The sequence below is a fragment of the Strigops habroptila genome, chromosome 23 (assembly GCF_004027225.2).
Source record: "Strigops habroptila isolate Jane chromosome 23, bStrHab1.2.pri, whole genome shotgun sequence".
In the NCBI taxonomy this organism is placed as follows: domain Eukaryota; kingdom Metazoa; phylum Chordata; class Aves; order Psittaciformes; family Psittacidae; genus Strigops; species Strigops habroptila.
This window is the reverse complement of record NC_044299.2, coordinates 1,520,775-1,540,320: the sequence shown is the minus strand read 5'-3', so window position 1 is coordinate 1,540,320 and position 19,546 is coordinate 1,520,775. Positions and strand designations below refer to the sequence as shown.

Sequence of the window (19,546 nt, the reverse complement as noted above, 5' to 3'; positions counted from 1 at the left end):
CATCCCCAGCTGCGTAATACTAAAGTAATACTGGCTGCAGTTACCAGAGCCTTTAATGTTGTACATCATTAGTCCTGGTTAAATCTGAGGCAGCTGCAAGTCTGAGATACAAGGACCCTTACTGATCACTCACTGGCTGAACATCTTTGAAGAGAAATTAAGCACAAGTGGTGCTTTTAAATAAAGTCCTTGATTAAAGAAAAGTGAACCAATCATGAACTGGCCTGTCCCTGAATCTATTAGTTATCATAGCATTTGAGTGCTTAATGGGCCGTTTAATTTGCTCTCAACTGGACAGATGCCAGAAGAGCTATTATATGAAGGATGGATCATTTGCTCCAGTGTACAAGGAAGTTGATGCTGATCACCTTTATGGAGTTTGAGAGCCTAACTGAAAAGCTTGCACAATTGTTACTCAATAACCCTCATCACAGGACTGACAAGCTCAACCACAGATTTTTCTGAATGTTTTAAATGCTATGAGGAATATCTTAAACTGTCAGCAAGTGTACCTCTTGTGCTCAGCTTTGTGCTTAAATGTTAAACCATGTCGCTATTAGTAAAGCTAATCGTTGCTATCTTACCATTCACTCTCCACATGAGAAACTGCACTGTCCTGCTGGCAGCTGTGGGAGCTTTCAGAGGTGAGTGACACGGGATAGGCACCGGGCCCCTAGGAGGTGATTTATCTCCTGGAGCTTCCACAGCGTTGGGGCTGGGCTCAGCGCCTGCCTCAGCCGGGGCCTCCCCTCGGGGTTTAAGCCGCATTAAAGGCTTTTTTCAGTCAGAACAACTTATGTCTGTTCGTGGAAACGGCCCCTCCGGGGTATGGGAAGTGCATTTCGAGCCCTCTTAGCGCCGCGTCCCCTCAGCGAGTACCGGGGCGACGGCGCGAACCCGCCAACCCCTCAGGGTGCCTGCTCCAAGCTAACGGTCCGCGGCGGGGGGCGGCGTGGCTTCGTGGTGCCACGCCCACCCTGCGCATGCACGCTGTGGGGCGGGAGGGGCGGGGCGGGGTTGGCGCGCGGCCCCGCCCCGCTGTGGGCTGCGGTGGCCGCCTCAGCTGCTGCCGCCGGGAGGGAGGCGGAGGCGGCGGTGGAAGATGGCGGCGGCCGCGGCCGGGGCGCTGCGGGCCTGGTTCTGGAATGAGCGGTTCTGGCTGCCGCACAACGTGACGTGGGCGGACCTGGCCGGGGAGCCGGGCCCGCCGGGTAGCGGGCTGCAGTACCCGCGGGCGGGCCACGTCCTCTCCGCCTTCCCGTTGGCTCTCGGCATCTTCGCTGTGCGGCTGCTCTTCGAGAGGTGAGCGCGGGATCGCCTCCGCCGCGGGGCTCTCTGCGGGGCTCTGAGGCGGCCGGTTCCCGCCTCGGCGGCGAGCGCGTGGCGAGCCCGCCGGTGTCTCTTAGCAACGGGCTGTGGAGCGGCCCGGGGGGGGCGGCCGCGGGCCGGGCCGGAGGCGAGGTAGGGTGGTTCGGTTGGGCCGCCCGGTCGCCCCTCAGGCAGCGCGGAGGCCTCCCGCGGAGGCCGTGGCGGGGTCTCCGCCCGCGGGGTCTCCCGAGGCTCTCTTTGCGTGGAAAGGGAATATTGTGTAACCCAGGAAAACCTGTCCCGGGAACCTCGCTGTGTCTGTGGCGACATACACAAGCCCATCGGGCTCTTCTCTTCTTTGGCTTTGCATCCTTAGAGGCTTCCCCGGTGCTAGGGATACCTTATGCTGAGGTAGTGCAAGAAAAAACTCTGGGGAATTCGCTTTTATTCCTCCTCCTGGGTGAGACAACTGGCGGGTGCTGCTCTGCAACTGGTTCGCTTGGGTTGCTTTTATTGTACTTTCCTTGTGAGTTCCTGGATGAGGAAATAGGACTTGTTCACATGGCCTGGTATATTATTAAACAGTTTGTGGATCCTCTGCATCTCGGGCATGATGGAGGTGTAGCATATCTGCCCATAAACAGGTGTAGTTCCGTATCGCTCGTTTACTTGAGTACCCATAAACATGGTATTAACTATTCTCTGGGGCAGAGGTTTATCCTTCCTGCGATGTGTATCTCTCCCAGCCACACACAGGGCAGGCTCTGTGGGTGACATAGATGCTAATTAGTAAAGCAGCTTATTGAGGGGAACCGTTAGGTGAAGCAGACCAAGACACCTTGTATTTCTGTTCAAGCAGTTCATTAAAGATTGATTTAGTCTTAAATTTCTACATTGCAAGCACTGAAGTGTTTGAAAGTATGAAAAGGGTTGTAGGACTAAAGTGAGTAGGAATCAAGTTGATTTGGGTTTGTGGGTTTTCTCTAAGTGTGAATTTTCTTGAGCTCTCAGAAGTTAGACAAGAAGAGGGGACTGGGGTGAACTAAAAAGATAGGCGAACTGTAGAGGAAAACGAAGCAGGTCAGTAGAGCAGGAGAGAAATGTGAGAGGCTCGATTTTTTTCCTCCACCTTATCTTTCTGTCCTCCAAAAATACCCCAGACAACTTCAGAAAACCACTGGCAGTTCAAACCAGTGCAGAGGCCCCAGGCACACACGTGGCAGTGCCAAAATCTCATCTCAGCTTGGTGTGCTGCTGCTGGTCTTGGCCAAATGTTCATGCTTGTCAGCAGACAAGGAAAAGAAGTTGGGAGACAGAATGATACCCCTGGAAGGGATAGTGTAGGAAGGCCTCCTCTCTTCCCAAGCTCTGTTTAGTTCAGGTGTCTTAGTCTGGAGAAGATGTGCAGAAGATTCTCCTTTCTCTGGAGTATGAGGTGTTAGGAGAGATACAGTGCATCCTACCACACCTAGTAACACAGTCCTCCTGGGAGCAGTTAATTTATCCTGATAATGTCTACCTGCTTTGTGAAATGTGTTAATTTAGGGATGAGTCAAATGACAAATGAAGTTCTCTGCTACCCAGTAAAACCTTGAGACCATGGCCTGGTTCCTGCTGGGGTTGTTCCTTTATTTCAGCTGTGCCTGCTCTAGTGTATCTCCACAGTGGTATCCTGAAGTGAAAGCAGATTTTGAGAGCAGCAGCCAGGGCATTTTCTAGTATGCTTAGTTTAAAAGACAGTATTCTTTAAGAAATGTTTCTCTTTTTCCTCCTGCCACTCTGAAATGTCATAAAAGTTCAAATTTGTCTTAATAAAATCTTGTGCGTTTATCTTGATTGAGGCTTCGAGCATGATTTTGTCAAATGTCTTCCTTGACACACATTTGGCAGTTGGACTTGATGACTCAGAACTTGAATTCTATACTTGTGCAGCTCTTTTGTTTTAGCTTCATTTCTTTCTTTTCTCTCTCATTTTGCTGTAGATCTTCAGTGTGAGGAAGTAAGTGCTTTTGTGACACTGACGCTCGTAACAGTGACACATATTTCTCTTAGTGAATGCTCTTATAAATTAACTTCTACATCGTGATGTTGGTAAAATATTAATTAGGCTGACTCTCTGTGGGCAGTATATGACTATAGAGATGAGGAAAGACTTGTAGAGGAAGGTGAAGTCCTGACTCAGTGGTAGGGGGGTGGACTTTTGTGCAGGCAAGATAAAGAAGGACTTCTGCCCACTAGTTTCTTTCTTTTGTTTGCTTTTTCATGCTTATACTCGCTGTTATTTCTCCTTATGCATCTTGTCCCACTGCAGACACAAAACCCCAAAAATAATTCCCAGCTATCTGTAAACCTGGAGCCTGTTATTCATCTGATGTGTTTATAATTTCACTGGAATACCCTTCAGTAACAGATATGTTTATTACTCTACAGGTCTGAGGAAGGATCTGCAGCTTGTGCTCAAGCTGCAGGGAGAAAAAAGTGATTTTAGACATTACTTCATCAGGTCTGCCTGGAAAATTAGGGACAGTTGTGGAATGAGGTGGTTTAATCTTAACACAATGAAGCTGAGAGAATATGGAAAGATGAACTCTTATTTTAAGTGCATACTTTATAAAACTTACTGTTTCACAGATTGTTCTTCCTTTTCAGAGCTATAATAGGGAGTTGAACGTTCCCTAATGAAGGATTCTGTCCTTGGGTTTGTGAAGTACAACATGCCTGAGATACATTTGTTATGAGTACTTGAAAATTGTTGTTTTGTTTCAAAATCAGCCTGTCTTAATAAAAGCATGAAAAAGATGGCTTGGTAGGAATAACAAAAGCAGTGAGCAGATACCTGTTCAGAGAAATGTAATGTGAGTGTTTAAGTGATGGTAATGCCTAGCAGGGAAGGTGTGGCAGCGAGTTGACCTTGGGAATAGTTGCGGCAGTTATGATTTCAGTGGAATCATAAAATAATTTAGATTAAAAAGGATCTCTGGAGGTTACCTTGTTCAGTCCTCTCCTTGAAGCAAGGCCAGTGTTAGTCAAGGCAGGTGGCTCCTGGTCTTGTGCTCTTCAGTTTTGACTATCCCCAAGAATGGAAGTCCTTTTTTTTTGGTGCTTTAACTGCTCTTGCTATGCAGATTTTTTTCTCTGTGGGATACAGTGCAAACTTGCACATCCGAAACCCCATTCTGCAGCCAAAAATACAAGATACCACAGGGGTTTTAAGTGTGAGTTTTCCTTAATGGACACCTAAAGGAAATGGCATGTCATCTTGATGCTTTTCTGACTCACAACGGGATTCACTTCATATTCCAACTGCAAGGTAGTAACTGGTCAAAGCAATTGGATGGTGGCTGTTCAGGGGACTCCTGAGTGTGAGCCATGCCCAGTCCAGGTGAAAGCACCTTGTGTGGCTTTCAGGTGTCCTTCTTGTGTGGAACACAGTCGTCATTTGCAGTTCCATTGCATGAAACCACTGCTTGTGGAGTTAGAGAAGCTACATTATGGCGCTGAGTTAGACTTCGTTAAAAGTAGTGAAATCCAGTGCTGCCATCCTTTTTCCTTCCTGTTTCTGGGACTGGGGCTGCCTCCTTTTTCTTCCATTGTTGTGACTTCTCCCTTTGCTTGGCTGCTGCTGTGTACCCAGAAACATTTGCAGGAGTGGTTTTGGTTTGCTCTTTGGTCACCCACATGCTTGACTGAGTAATGTGAGTCCTGGGCTGTATCTGTAGCCTGTGGCTTTCTCTTGATTTTTGTTTTATCTGATATGTGGAAATGTCTCTTTTTTCCCATAAGCCTCCTAGTGAAGTAACCTGCTACTCAGGAGCAGTTTAATGCCAAGTTTTGATGGTCCTCCCAGTCTTTGAGCCCCAAACTGAATTATTTCTTCATCATTTTTCCTGAGGAAATGCTGTTTCTTCTTTCCTTGATGCTTCAGGTTTTGATTCTAGAATAATGCCAAAACTTTGGATCACTGTGAGCTTTCTTAATCATCCATTCTCTTCCTTACTTGTTCTTAAAACTCTCCCAAGTAATAAATCAATTGATTTTTAGATTTTTCAGGTTTTCTCTTTCATGTGAGGAAACTGCCCCAAACCGAGCATCTTCAGGCCAGTTTTGGGGTTTTTTAAAAGAGCTGTGTCACAGTGAATGAAATAAAAATACTTGGCATCCTGTAATGGCACATGTGTACTTTGCCGTTGTTGTGGTATATCCTGTAGGAAAGAAGAGTATAAAGATGTCTGCTTCTGTGGGGTCTAGCCAAATGTTTCATAACATCAGAGCATGGTTTCTGGCTGATGGTCTAGGTTATAGAGGAAGCAGTGAGCCTTTTGAGCCAAGCTAAAAGGAAATTACTCTTTCCTTTTTGTTTTATATAGATATATGAGGGTTTTTTTTTTAAAGCTATGACTGTTGAAATGAACAGGACATGAAGAAATGGGGCAGGAGAGTGTCTGTTAGCACTGGGGCCACAGTGGCTGTTACTTGTTTAGTGTTTTCTGAGAGCAAGGAATGTTCCTTTAGGATTAGTCATGAGCTACTTGTAATTTCTCAAGGGGGAAAACCCCCCAACTTGTGTCTGTTCTTAGCTATTTGTTACCCAAGTACTAACGATGTACTCCCAGGAATGATTGCAGTTGGAACACATAGTTGTGATCCTCCTAAATCTTAGAATCATAGAATCATTTAATCTCTCTTTTTAAACACAAGGAGAAATAGTAACAAATGTAGTGGTTGGGAAAAGCAGCATTTTCTGCTTGATGGCACTTGGAGTCTGCTAAATGGAACACTTGTAATTTGTTGTCTTGAGTTCTCTGAAACACTCTCTGTTTAGAAGCAAAATATATTTAATGATGCCGATGTTGGGCCCTTTTCAAAATCAGATTTGAGAAACAGGTTCTTTGTGTTCTCTTTCTCTCAAAATTATTGATTAAAACAAACCCCCCTCTCTTGCCCACCGACAGGAGAGAAAATCCATGTGTTCAGGTAACACGTTCCTTAGAATCCTGTGCCCCTTCTGACAGAAAGGTGTAGCAAATATTGCGAGTTTTTCCATGTATATATCAATTTTAGTTGCAAAACCCAGGCTTGCTTTCAGAGTCTGTGCTGTAAAATTCACAGTGTTAGATCAGCTTGTGGAGTACATGGTACACACAGGACTGAGAGAGATACTGCGATCTTGAGTCTTTCAGGCTGACTTCTTAGGTCTTCCTTACTCTTCCAAAGGAAACAGCCACTTTATTTTTCCCAAAGAAAAAACAAAACCAAAACCAACCAAAAACCTGTGTCTTTCAAGAACTGTGTTGCTTGGAACTTCCCTTTTTCTCTGGGCTGTGTTGATTCCAAGGCACGTTCTAGAAATAAGGCATTTTGTTTCTGGTGCTACAAGGCTCCAGCATTTATGTTTGCAGAGAACTCCTATCAGCGATCTACTCTTACGTCTCTGAGTAACGAGAATCACCCTGGGGAACACGTTCTGGTCCTTACAAGCCAAGGACATTAAGATTTAATTTTCCTTTTAGATGTGTGTACTATCTGCAATTACCATTTGGACTAATAAAAGATCTTACTTCACCTCTGAAGTTCCTTTAAGCAAAGTGAGTGGAGCTTTTCAAAAGTTTTTAGGATAGGTTTTGCAGCGGGTCACAAGTCAGGGTCCTTGTGATTGAGGCAGAGGAGGGAAATGGATGCCTGGTTTTAATCTAGCTCTTTCTTTGGAACTCTTTCAGGTTTATTGCCAAGCCATGTGCCATAAACCTTGGCATTCAAGACAGTGGACCTCACAGAGCCCAGCCCAATGCAATTTTAGAGAAAGTGTTTACATCCATCACTAAGGTGAGTCATGCTTCAAATTCTGCTAGAAATGGAGCCCTGTAAGGGAGGAAGGGGGGGAAGCTTTTTGCTTCCACTTTTCTAATTAGAGAGAAATGCATTTCACACTGTGCATGCACAATGAGGGTGCTCTTCCTTATTTCACTTTGCTTTTATCATGTCCTCCTTGGAGCCAAATAAATCTCTTTATAGTTGACCTCTGCTTTTGTGCACAGAGGAATATCTTTTGAATACAAAAATGTTCTCCTTTTTAGAAGGCTGTGAGGCTCCTTCCTTTACTTCCTGCTTTTGGCCAAATGGTAATTCATGTAACAAGTGGTAATTCTTGGTTTAACAAAAAATTTCCCAGTATCTTTCACTTTCTGTTAGAAAAGTGCAACTCTCTCCCTTGAGATCTGCTCATTTGCTGGTTTTATTGGCCACTTTTATGAATGCTTTCCTCTTATTTTTGCCATCTACTGTGGAACTGGACAATAGTTGTCACAGTGGAAGGCAGTTATGGAAAGTGTTCAGTCAATGGAAGTGTGCTGTGATAAAGGGGAGGACATCTAACATTGACAGTAGGTGTTTCTTTTGATCGTTTCATGGCCTTTTGCTTAAGCTGGCAGTGTTCCTTCACTTCAGAACTCCACAATTCCACACTGTCTGTACTCTGTTGAATGCTGACAGCAAAATCCATGCAGGCAGCATGAGAGATTCTCATTAAAGATAATGAAATGGAAGGGTTTATGTTCTGATTTGGGGATGCTGAACTTGGTTCTGAGTGGAGCAGATAAAGCGCTCAGTGAATGGAAGGGAAATTCTATAGAGACCTTTCTAAAACTCACCTCGTTGAAGTTTTGATGTATTTGGGTTGATGTGTGAACTGAAAAGTCCCTATGATCTGATGCCTTTTGTGGGGAGGACTTTTTCTGTCCTTGAAATTAATGTTTAGAAAACCCACGAGGAAACACACTGCAGAATTGATCTGGCTTAATGAAAACAGAACTGTGTTTAACTGTAGCAGTATGCCTTGGAGAATCAGAATGTAGGGTAGCATTGATGCAGGGGAAAGGTTCCATTGCTGTTCTGAAACTGGAGCTCTGTAAATTCTCCTTTGAGGCAGGTTCAGGTGCATTATGGAAGTGTCAGGTAGCCCAAAGTGTTAAAACCAAGTAAAGTGCAGAGAGATCTGGTTGTGATGGAATTACGGGAAAGTCATGGTCTCAGTACTGAAAATCAAATGATTTTGCTTTCCAGTTGAACAGTCTGGTGACTGTTGAATCAGCATTCTGCACAGTTTTTGGATATGTGTGTAACTCAAGTAGTAAAATGTGTTTATCATCTTTCAGTTGTAAGAGCTCCCTGGCAGAGCTTGTTAAAAGGACACTGGTCTGACACTAACATGGCTTATCTCACCATTGGGCCATTTTAGAGGTAGTTATCAGGTTTTGTTCACTTTATCTCTTATAAATCCATTTATGTCTTTATTCAAACAACTAAACTGCCAGTGGTTTCCAGCCAGAGAACAGTGATATATTTTTTTATTGTACACATATTTCAGTATTCAAATTTAATTTTATTCGTAAACTTTGATAATGGAAATAACATCGTCTCTATGATGCCCCTTTGGAATACAAAAAAACCTAGTGTGTTAGACCAACTCTTACTTTACAATGTCCCTAAACGTGCAGTGGGTAGCAACCCTTAAATGTATTCCTGAGTTCTGAATGGTTTGAATTGATGAGCAGGTTTCAACAGGTAGGACAGGACATTTTATAAGCTCCTCCCTCCAAATTAAGCAGCAGAACAATTGCATTCTTTGTTGTGATATGCTGGCAGGTGATGAAATATTAAACCAAGAGCATTCTGAATAATTAAGTAATTAGTGGCTTATGAAGGTTAAACTTGAATGAACATATGTGGCAACTGATTCCTACTTCTGGTTCATACTAGTGCCTTCCTACTGTGTGTGTTTTATCTGTGTTTCATTTCTATCATAGCACAGAGGGGATCTTGGGCTGAAAGGAGGTTAAGAAGTAGGAGACATGACACTTGTTTCATTTTCCTTCAGTCTCCAGATGGAAGGAGGTTAGAAGGCCTGTCAAAGCAGCTGGACTGGGATGTTCGGAAGATCCAGCGCTGGTTTCGTCACCGGAGGAACCAGGACAAACCCACCACCCTCACTAAATTTTGTGAGAGCATGTATGTTTGTGCAGAGGCCAAGATGGGGCTTCATCTTAAAGCTCCAGCTGTATGTTCTCTTTTCTCACTGAAACTGTGGTCAGCTGCTCATTTAAACTATTGTCTTGGGGTTGACTGCTAGAAGATAAATTCTTGTATAAGCAAATGAAAGAAGTTAGGAGGGCTTTTTAGAATTCAGTATTCTAAAATGCTTTGTATATGTCATGAGGGACCAGAACACATGTACAGGAGTTACTCCTGTCAATGATGAGCAGCTTTAGATAGTGGGAACGGGTTGCCCAAAGAAGTGGTAAATGCTCCATCCCTGGCAGTGCTCAAGGCCAGGTTGGACACAGGGGCTTGGAGCAACCTGGTCTAGTGGAAGGTGCCCCTGCCCGTGGCAGGGGGTTGGAACTGGAGGAGATTAAGGTCCTTTCCACCCCAAACCATTCTATGATTCTATGATGAGTTCCTTAATACACTTTAGTGTGCACATGTGTGCATGTATGCACAACTGGAGTAATTACACTGAAGATAAATCTGCTGTCTGCACAGTTATGTTGCAGACCAGCATTTACTCCCAGACAGAATGACCTTATGGCTTACACAAGAATGTATACGCTTTTATACAGATACTTCTTGGATTCCTGTTCTTTTCATTTCAGTTCATTCTTTTGTTCTTTGTTTCTTTCTGAATGCTTGCCATGACCTCTGTTAGTGTAGTAGCATCTGAATATTTTTTCCTGACTTATTTCTTCTGTGCTGGTTTCTTTCCTTTCCAGTAACTTTCTTCATATTAATTCTTCCCCCAGTATGGTTTTGTCTACTTAAAGCCACAAGGTAAGAGGGACAAATACATGTATTAGGACACCTTCTGGATAACAGTGACTTACCTTGTTGTTATCTTGTTATTGTATATTAAAGATATGAATGATGCATGTTCACTCTGAGCTTTATTTCAAGCTTGGCTGTTGATACAGACTTGTGGTGTGAAAACACTTAAATAGGTTTATCTTCATGTGAAGTGTTGACAAATGAAGCATTACCATTTGGTGGGTAAAAGCTTTTCAGATGTCAGAATTGCGGGTGTTTTTCACAATTGTCCCAGTTTTTGTTCTAAATGTTAACCAGAAGCTATTTCTATTTCATAAATGTAATTTTTGCGTCTTTTTCCAGGTGGAGATTTACATTTTATTTAAGTATATTTTTTTATGGAATCAGATTTCTCTGGACGGTGAGTTGCTCTCTTACCCCCCTGTTGTTGTCCTGTGTGACATGCAGCTGGGCTATGCCTGTCCTGCTGAAACCGAGGGGTTTCACTACCTGGGGCATGTCAGTGCTTGTGCCCAGCTTAAAACAAGGGGGGCTTAGTGGTAATTGTCACCTTTATGTCCCTCATTTGAGATCTGGGGTTTCTGTTTAAGGACCTTCTTTACAGGAAAGCTTCTGTACAGCTCTGTCATTACGAAAATGTTAAACTAGTCCTGCTACCCCAGTATGGGATAGAACTGGGTGGGTATTTTTGCTGTGGAGAGCTGCCTTTGTATTTCCTCATCTCCCCCCTGAAGGGAAACAGATTAATCTCTTTGGGTCTTTATTATTATTAGAGCTGTATGATTATTCTGTAAATTTCCATTGCAGTTTAACTTGCCTTTGACTGCAGAAAAAATATTTCACATCCCTAGGGTGTTCTAGAATAAATTTAAGCCTGAATGGTAAAATCAAGATTAAAATTCAGTGAAACAATACTGTGGTGGTCAACTGCCACGGATAATAGGAAAGAAAAGCTCAGTAGAATAGTAACTTATCTTTTTCCCTTTAGGCACCCTGGTTTTGGGACACACGACAGTGCTGGTACAACTACCCTTTTCAGGTAGGAGAGAAACACTTAGTAGATCCCAAATTGCTGCACAATTACAGGGTTTTTTTCTTTACTGATTGAATTGAAACTCCACTGACAGCAGATTGAAACTCAGTAGGTTTGAGTGCTGCTCCTTATTCTGTGGGGTGGAGGCTGCAACCTCCAAAGCCAGCTTTCTAGTAAGTGAATGGCCATCCCTTTTGAAAGGTGCAGAGATGGCATTTACTTGGTAGGTCTTCAGATCCTGGTTACCTTTGTCAACAGCAGTGTTTCCTCAGCTACAAATGACTCTGTTCATATTCGTGTTATGTTTACTTGTTGCTGAGATGATTAAAAGTAGAAGGAAAAAAGGCATTAAAATTACACTGGTAACTTATTTACAGTGTTGTTTTCATAATGCAGCAAATATGGTTGTATAGAGGTCAACAAGTCTGTTTCAGTGCCCTGTTTTCCTAATCCAGGAAGCTGGAGTATGAGTTGTAAATATTGACAAGGGAATCAGTCCTTTTGACTGAAGCTCAAACACAAAAGTGTGTTGGTGTGAGTAAGCCTAGAGTAAGTCTGTTGCTTAAGCTTGTTTTCACTAAACCTTAATTCTGGATCTTTTGAATTATGCCTCAGCATTCTGGAAGAACAGAGTGGGATGGGCAGGAAAAAGTCAATTTTAATGTAAATTTTGAAGTACTTCATCTTCTAACTGTGCTATCTTTGTTTTCCAGCCTCTAACATCCAGGCTTTATTATTACTATATCTTGGAGCTGGCCTTCTATTGGTCTCTCATGTTTTCTCAGTTTACAGACATTAAAAGGAAGGTGAGATTAAGCAGAATTGCACTAACCTCTTTGCTAAATAGGTAGGACTAACAAAAAAAGTAAAGTTAAAGCATAGTAATAGCTGTGTTTTCTTCCTTATTTACATCTTTGTGTAGCCTACCTCCTTCTTTAAGGTAGGAAAAAAGGCCTGGGAAAAAGGGAGGAGCAAGCCTGCTATGCAACCTGGTGTATCCTTGAGAGTCCCTTTCACCTTCCAGGGGAAAGAACAGAATCACTCAGTAGTTCCCAATAAAAAGTTACCAAATCATTGCATAAAGATAGGTTTAATTAGAAGGCTGGCAAGAAAACATGAAAATGAGATGCTCAAAGCATACCTTGCTGAGCTGGGTGAGAAAATGGCAGGCACTAAAGCAATAACAAATATGTGTAGCAGAATGGTGACTGGTTGTGATTGCTGGAAGCAAATCGGCTGTGAAGGCAAAAATAAGGGCCATATGTTGTCCTTGTCAGTGGGGTCTGCAGGCATATTTATTCTTGTGCCTGCGCATGCAGAGTTCTGACTTCACAGGAGCACAAATGCTGGAAGAGACCTTTCTGGAACCTTTAGAGATGATGGTTGCTGTTGTGTGATGAGCTGTGCTTTATATAAAGTGGTGTGAGTCTGACCTAAAGTAATCCTCTGACCCCAGTTAGTTTCGTGGCTCTGTTCCAAACATTTGTGTTTGTTTGTCAGCCCAGGAGCCTTCACTCATTTTTTTTTCTGTTTCCAGGACTTCCTGATCATGTTTGTCCATCATTTGGCCACAATTGGACTTATTACATTCTCTTATATGAATAATATGGTGCGGGTTGGAACTCTGGTGTTGTGTCTCCATGATGCATCAGATTTCCTTTTAGAGGTGAGTTGCTTTTCAGCTCTTTGCATACCTGATGCTAGTGTGCTCTCAGGGGAGCAAGCTGACTTTGCCATTCTTGATAAGCTGCATTAAATATGGCATAAAACTTGTGCTGCTGATCCTGCCTTGTCAGCTTTTCCTCCTAACTGCTTTAGTGCTGAGAATAATCCCTAAATATTCCAAACCCCTGACAAATGGGATAGCTTGAAGGATTTTGAAGCTCTACAGCCTGGTAATTACATGACTCGCACAAAGGGAATAATATTCTCCTGTTTCTTGTGTCTTTTAGGCTGCAAAGCTAGCCAATTATGCCAAGTACCAACGTCTGTGTGATGCTTTCTTCATGCTCTTTGGTGTTGTATTCATTGTTACACGGTTGGGCATTTATCCTTTCTGGTAAGCACCTGGAGCTGTAAGGTCTTGTTTGTTCTTCCAATCCTTCAAGCAAAGCCTTTGTATTTAGACTTCTTGCAAGCATTCCACCTGTCCCTTAAGGCAGCCTGAAGTTGCAGGCAATCCATGTACTGTTTGGAACAGTACGTTCAACTTAGGAGTGTGAAGAAACCTCTCAGCTGAGGGAGTGTGAAAAGCAACTAGAATCCTAATCATTGAATGATTTGGGTTGGAAAGGATGTTAAGATCATCTAGTTCCAACCCCCCTGCCATGGGCAGGGACACCTCACCCTAGACCATGTCACCCAGCGCTCTGTCCAACCTGGCCTGCACAGCTGCCCCTCTCCTCTTAGTGCAAACAAGTGCTTAATAGCTGGAGCCAAGTCAGCCACTATCTGCTCTGAAAGACTTGAGGGGTTGTTGCTTCTCTGAAGAAGTTTTGGAAGTAGTTACATGGTCCCTTGAGGTAAATTTGATTTTTGAGTATCTGCTTTAGTCATTGTTGCTGATTCTTATGACACTCATGTCCTATCCTTGTGTCGTGACTGTGCAGAGCCTGAAATAGGTCTTAGGTTTCTTGGGAGGTAAAACCCTGGCTAAATGGCTTAAGGCAAATCATCCTGTAATGAGATTCCTTCTCACCACAATGGGTCAGGCTTGGTGAGGTGGTTCTGTTGCTGAGCTCTTACTCATTTCTTGATTCTGTTGAAAGAGTGGTGGTTACACCTGATTATTACTCAGTTTCTTTCACGTTTATTGCATGTATTTCTTTGCTAGGCGCTGGGCAGCTTGCATTCCCATTCTTTTTGGGTGCCTTGATGGTAGGCAGAAACAATACACTTTGGTATCAGGGTTGCAATAAAAGCTCTTGCTTGTTTTCCAGTAAATGCACCAAGGGAGTCTGGAGAAGGAGGAGCTTTAATTCTTCTATCTTCATAGGCTCTTTCCAGTGACAGATGAGATATTGCCATTGTTTTTATAGCTGTTGTCTGTCACGAGGTGATGCTTTTGCATCATGCTATTTCTCAGCAGTCCTGTAAATCTTTAATGTGTTTTCCACTGGCTGTAATGTAATTCCTCAACTTTGCAGAGAAAGCTGGGAGGTTGCAGCAGTACTGCAGACTCTGTGCTATTCCACTTCAGGATATTCCCTTCCCTAATTAGCAGTATAAAACTTCAACAGTTCTCTGGAATTGTATTTAATTCATCCATAAACTGGCTATGAGTTAGAAGTTTCTGTAGCAGCGTTTTGGGGACTTGAGTTCTCTGCAAGGTTTGTTTTTCTTGTGAGATGTTAAAAGCAATGTGGAATTAATGACATCTTTAGAGGTTTCTCCATACCCCTTTACTTCATAAAATCTAAAGTGTTTATTAAATTACTTAAGTACTGGCAGTAACTCCCAGCAACAAGAGCACAACAGTCATGAAAGAAAGCACAAAGCTGTGTCCATAAAGCAGTTTCTAGTTCTCCAGCTTGGCAGGAGGAACCTATAAATGTCTGAGAGAAGAGAATAACACACAGGGAGGGAGGGAGGCCTACTGGGAACAAAATTCCTTTCTGATCTTTAAATATGGGTGAAGACTGCCCAAGTATGAATGTGTTAACAGTTGTTTTGATGGCCAGTGCAGCTTGACATCACTTCCTGTAAGGTTATTATAAATGTTCATGCTTTGGAGAAGGAAATTGGCAGCAGATCTGGATGTGTGACCAGATTGCAGAACACTCACATCTCCCGTGTTTGTTGCTCAGTTCAAATGTTTCTAATTAGCTTTAGTCTGTCTCCTAACTCTGGCAAGAGACAAGCTGCATCACTGCACTGACAGGAGCAAAGGCAAAGCAACAGATGCTTAAATGAGCTACAAACTGGTGTGCATCTGGTCAGGCATCTTAATGCAGAGCTGTGTTCCCAGCACAGCCCATGTGTAATGTGTTTCTGGATCTCTTTTAGGATTTTGAATACAACCCTATTTGAAAGCTGGGAGTTGGTTGGTCCTTACCCTTCGTGGTGGCTCTTCAATGGGCTCTTGGTGACCTTGCAGATCCTGCATGTCATCTGGTCTTATCTCATCATTCGCACTGCCTACAAGGCCCTCGTGCGGGGAAAGGTAAGACTGCTGGTCGCTGGCTTGGGATCTCTTTCCTACAAGCCCTCTTAAAGCAATCGTGAGGAGCTGGACCCTTCGATGAGGGCTGGAACTGGTTCTCAAGGCACTTGCATCAGGAGTGCTTTGTAGAACAGGAGGTTTTTAACCTTGGGTGCTCTGCAGGCTTAAGTTGCCAAGTGTGCACCAAGGCAGGGACGTGTTCCTCTCTGTTCTGGTTATGCAGAGGAACACCACCATTTTCCAGCATGTTCAGATGTTGTAATGATAGTGATGGTTTTAAGGTGGTAGTAGGCTCTTTTTTGAACAGTCATGCAGGATGCTTTCCACCTTCAGCTGGTTTTTGGGATATAGTTGCAGTTCTGCATCTTCCACTTCTTAGCACTAAGGCAGGCTCTGGCTGTCAGGGCAGGCCAGGCATTGAGCTGCAGCATGCAGAGGGTTACCACAGAAAGGGTTACCAGAAATGCTGTGGTGTGCTGGTTGTCACTAGGCTGATGTGGTGCAGTCTGCCTTCAGTCCTGAGTATTCCAATTTTAATTTGTTTTGGGAGTTTAGGGAGAGGGAGGGTGAAACTACAGCAGCTGGTTCACATCACACACTGCCCCAAGAGTGAACAATGCTGACTTTCAGCTGCAGCCTCAGTTGCCAAGCAAAAAGGTGAATTCAGCTGAAGTAGCATGAAATGGAGCAAGCCAGGCTGGGAACTAATTCCATACCCAGCCTGAACATCAAGAGAAGCCACTTCCTTTGCAGCTGCCAGAGAGCTACAGCCAATCTCACAGCACAAATGCTTTTGCTTTTATTTTAATCGGATACTTGGTATTTTGATCTGAGTTTCTCTGATGACTGTACTTGGTTTCACTTCTTAGCTGCCCCTACACATGGAATGTAAGCTTGAAAAACATATGGTAGTTGTCTGTGGCAGTATACACATAATCTTTGTATCTGCTCCCCATAGCTGCTACTGCAAATGTCTTATTTTCTGCCTGTGCAGCAGTTTCTGTAGCCTGAGGTCTACATCTTTTTCCCTTCCTTGGTTCTCTCCTGTCCAGGTGACCTAGCCAGAGAAAGGACTCTAAGCTCTGTCTTCTTCATTCTTTTCTCCTTTTCTCTGTGCCAGATTGGAGCTGGACAGTTTCATCCTTTGCATGTAAGTGTGATCTGTGCTTCTGTTTGTTCACTGAAATGCGCCTGTGGCTGTTTCAAGGCTAAGATAAAAGCAAAGATGTGGTCTTGGGGCTTTAGATGGCTGGTGCCTTCTCTTGAAATGTTTCTCTCCCTGGCTGATACAGTGCTGGTTCTCACAGTTATGCTAAAATGCAGCTTTTTCCAAAGGTCAAAACAGTGTCCTGGGGTTTGTTCTTATCTGCCTTCAGCTGGTTGCATGACCTTCACCTTTCTGCTTTTCTACGCCCACAGAGACACTGGTATCTGTCTTTAGTCTCATGAGCACTGCTGAGTGGAAGAGCACAGCAGAAATGCAATGTTTTTTGCTAAAAGGAGTAAAAGAGTCATTTGTCCCCCAAATAATGGGGAAAGTTTCAAGGGATTTCAGCTTCCTTCTAGTGACCCTTTGAACTTCCAGCATAGCAGGAGATCGGGGAAAGATAGCAGAAGTTCTGGCAAGAGGCAGAAGCCAGGACATCCAACAGGCCTGTCAGAACCAATCCTGGAGATCATTAACTTTACCTGGCTTTCCTCCATATCTTCCCTTGAGCTCAAAAACTTCCTGGCTGCTACCGTTCAAAAGCCCCAGCCCTGACTCAGAGCAGAGTAGAGTGAAACCCTTGGAAAGGACTAGCTGCAAAGTGCTTCACGTATTAAAGTAAATGAGGGCTATTAGCTGCAGGAGTGTGGAAAACCTGCCTTGGGGTATGCAAAGCACACGGGCTGCTCACCGCTCACTTCTCCATGCTGGTGAGTTTATGGCTCTGGCTCCCTGCCACCAGCCAAGGTGCTTGTTTGCAGTTAGGGCCGGGCTTATGGTCTCTTCCTTCACCTGCTGGTGCGTTGGCTCTGCGCTGGTACAGTGCCCTCCTGCGGCACCCGCAGCAGCTGGCACCAGAGTGCCCGGCTCTGCTTCAGAAGGTTCAAAACCCCACATACAAAGGAAATTCAGCTGGGTTTGAGGTCAGTCTTTTAACTGAAGGCATAACTCTGCAAAGCAGATCTAGATCTCGGGGCTGAGATGCTCCTTCTATTCCTGGGCGGGTGTTTGCTGGAATAGGTAGTTGTCTTGTGTTTGGACAGTGGGCTACAGAACAGGCTTCTGCTTGCAAATGAGTTCTCATGAATGAACCACAAGCTGTGAAAACGGGAGGCACTTTATGCAAACAGTGGTGTGATAAATAGAGCTGGTTAATTTTTAAAATCTCAAAGCCACTCCCTCTAGGACAAAATGGTCTCTCTCAAGCTGCTGTATAGATACACAGTGTTCGGGCATCACAGAAGTGATGAGTCTGCTGGGAGAAGTTGGGTGATTCAAAACAAGTTTGTTGGTTGGCAAAGTGGCCTTTAGCCCATCTAGAATGCAAGACAAGAACAGTCAAATAGTGTCCTCTGATCTGGAAAGTGCTTTCACAGATGTAGAGTATTTGGAACATGGGTCTCCTGTTTCCAAATTGTCACTTTCTGTGTGTGTGTCTTGCATTCTGTATGTGATTCCCCCTTGTGAGTCTGGAGTGATTCAGGATCAAATGTAGAAGTCAGTGTAACTGAAGCTGGTTCATCACATGGATGCAACCTTCTAACTACTGTTTCCTGTGAATTTTTCAACCTCCCTTCCCCCCATGCCACTGCCCAATTTCCTTTTGAAATGTTCAGGTATCTAAAGATGACCGCAGTGATGTGGAGAGCAGCTCTGAAGAGGAGGATGTGACTTCCAACAGCACAAAAGGAGTTTTCAGTACTTCGAGTAACGGCTCCAACCGCATTAATGGCCACGTGGCTGGTGGGCAGTGGACAGAAGAGGAGTAAGGCCGTGGGTTGGCCTTGGGCAAACACGAACTTATCTTTAAATATCTAGATGTGTTGAGCTCCACATTCCCAAGTGATCTTTAATCAAGATACCCCTTCCCCAGAAACCTCCAGCAAATCTGAAATGGGCACAATCCAGACCAGTCAGAGGCTTTGCACAACCAAAGGGATAAAGCCAATGACTTAGGGCAAAAACAAAGCTGCAGATTTCACTTCGAGCCATTTTGTACTTCAATCTTAGACCCGTCGATATTTGCAGAGGTGTCTTTGTGACAAACTGGTTTTTACTAGGATCAACTCAAGGTGGAACAAGTTTGGACTCAGCTGGCTGCTGACCACAGGAGGGTTCTCGTGCCAGTCCAGTGATGGTTTGCTCCAGCACAGGCTCTGCGTTATCTCCCCGATGCACTCCAGAAGCCACTTCAGAGCGTGGAGAACGCGGGGTCCTGTGGTTCCATGTCCAAGCCACCCTGGCTGTGGCAGAGACTCTCTTTGTCAGCCCTGCTGTGAGCACTCTGGACTCCAGCCAAGCTTTGAACTGGAGCAGGCTACAACAGAAACGTTCTAACTTGCCATCAGGGTGCTCTATGTGAAGGTTGTCACTTAGCTCCCTGCTGTCATGAGGGACCAGGCCAGCGTTTGCTGCCTACTTTGGTGCTGCAAGCCCCTCTGAAGTCTCGACTACAGCCTTCTGAGATGGGGAGGGGGGTTGTTCATTGCCCCTGAGACAACTATCACAATACATGCCTTTTAAATTTGTGTCTTTTCTGTTGCAACTTGTGGTTTTGAAGACTTTTCTAGATCTACTGGCCACAGTTGGCTAAGCTGGGACTTGAGGGTGAACCAGTACTGGTGGGCTGTTTAACTTTCCCCAAAAGAAGATGTTTTGGTCCTGCTTGTCTGTACTCTCGAGACAGAAGTGAATGTTGCTGCTCTGATTTTGCAGCCGTGTGGAGGAAGCACTGGGCTGGAAAGGCAGCCACACCATAGGCTTTGCTTTTTGGTCTTTTTTTACTTAATGGTACTTGGGGGCAATGGAAGGCCTGTGTCAATCATGAGCAGAATTTTGGAAACTTCTTGAGTTGTTACCATTTTATACCATTGTTTACTCTTATCTCCGATTAAAAGATGCTTCAGAAATGTGGTTGTTGACGTGTTTCATTGTGAGACATAAAATCAAGGACAGGGTATATCCTTTTGCTGGGATGCTGAGCAGCTCCTCTACTGCCTGAGGCTGAGAAGCAGCATTT

At 44.2% G+C, this 19,546-nt stretch overlaps 1 protein-coding gene across 11 annotated transcripts; it reads left to right on the top strand.

Moving 5' to 3' along the window:
• The first annotated feature begins 1,021 nt into the window (after positions 1-1,021).
• CERS5 (ceramide synthase 5) lies at positions 1,022-19,436 on the top strand. 11 transcript variants are annotated; one of them, XR_003994850.1, is made up of 12 exons: positions 1,026-1,302; positions 7,026-7,131; positions 9,182-9,302; positions 10,074-10,131; positions 10,468-10,525; positions 11,114-11,164; positions 11,872-11,964; positions 12,696-12,824; positions 13,111-13,217; positions 15,164-15,320; positions 16,373-16,470; positions 18,144-19,072. XR_003994850.1 is itself a non-coding variant. In XM_030510706.1 (11 exons), the coding sequence occupies exons 1-11, from the start codon at positions 1,103-1,105 to the stop codon at positions 18,294-18,296; spliced, it is 1,215 nt and encodes a 404-aa protein (XP_030366566.1). In that variant the 5' UTR covers positions 1,022-1,102; the 3' UTR covers positions 18,297-19,436. The 11 variants fall into 11 exon arrangements, 9 of the variants coding, with proteins under 9 accessions (XP_030366566.1, XP_030366560.1, XP_030366562.1 ...); XR_003994851.1 differs by lacking the exon at positions 10,074-10,131 and having other exon boundaries at positions 1,022-1,302; positions 9,182-9,312; XM_030510706.1 differs by lacking the exon at positions 10,074-10,131 and having other exon boundaries at positions 1,022-1,302; positions 9,182-9,312; positions 16,441-16,470; positions 18,144-19,436.
• Positions 19,437-19,546: the final 110 nt, after the last annotated feature.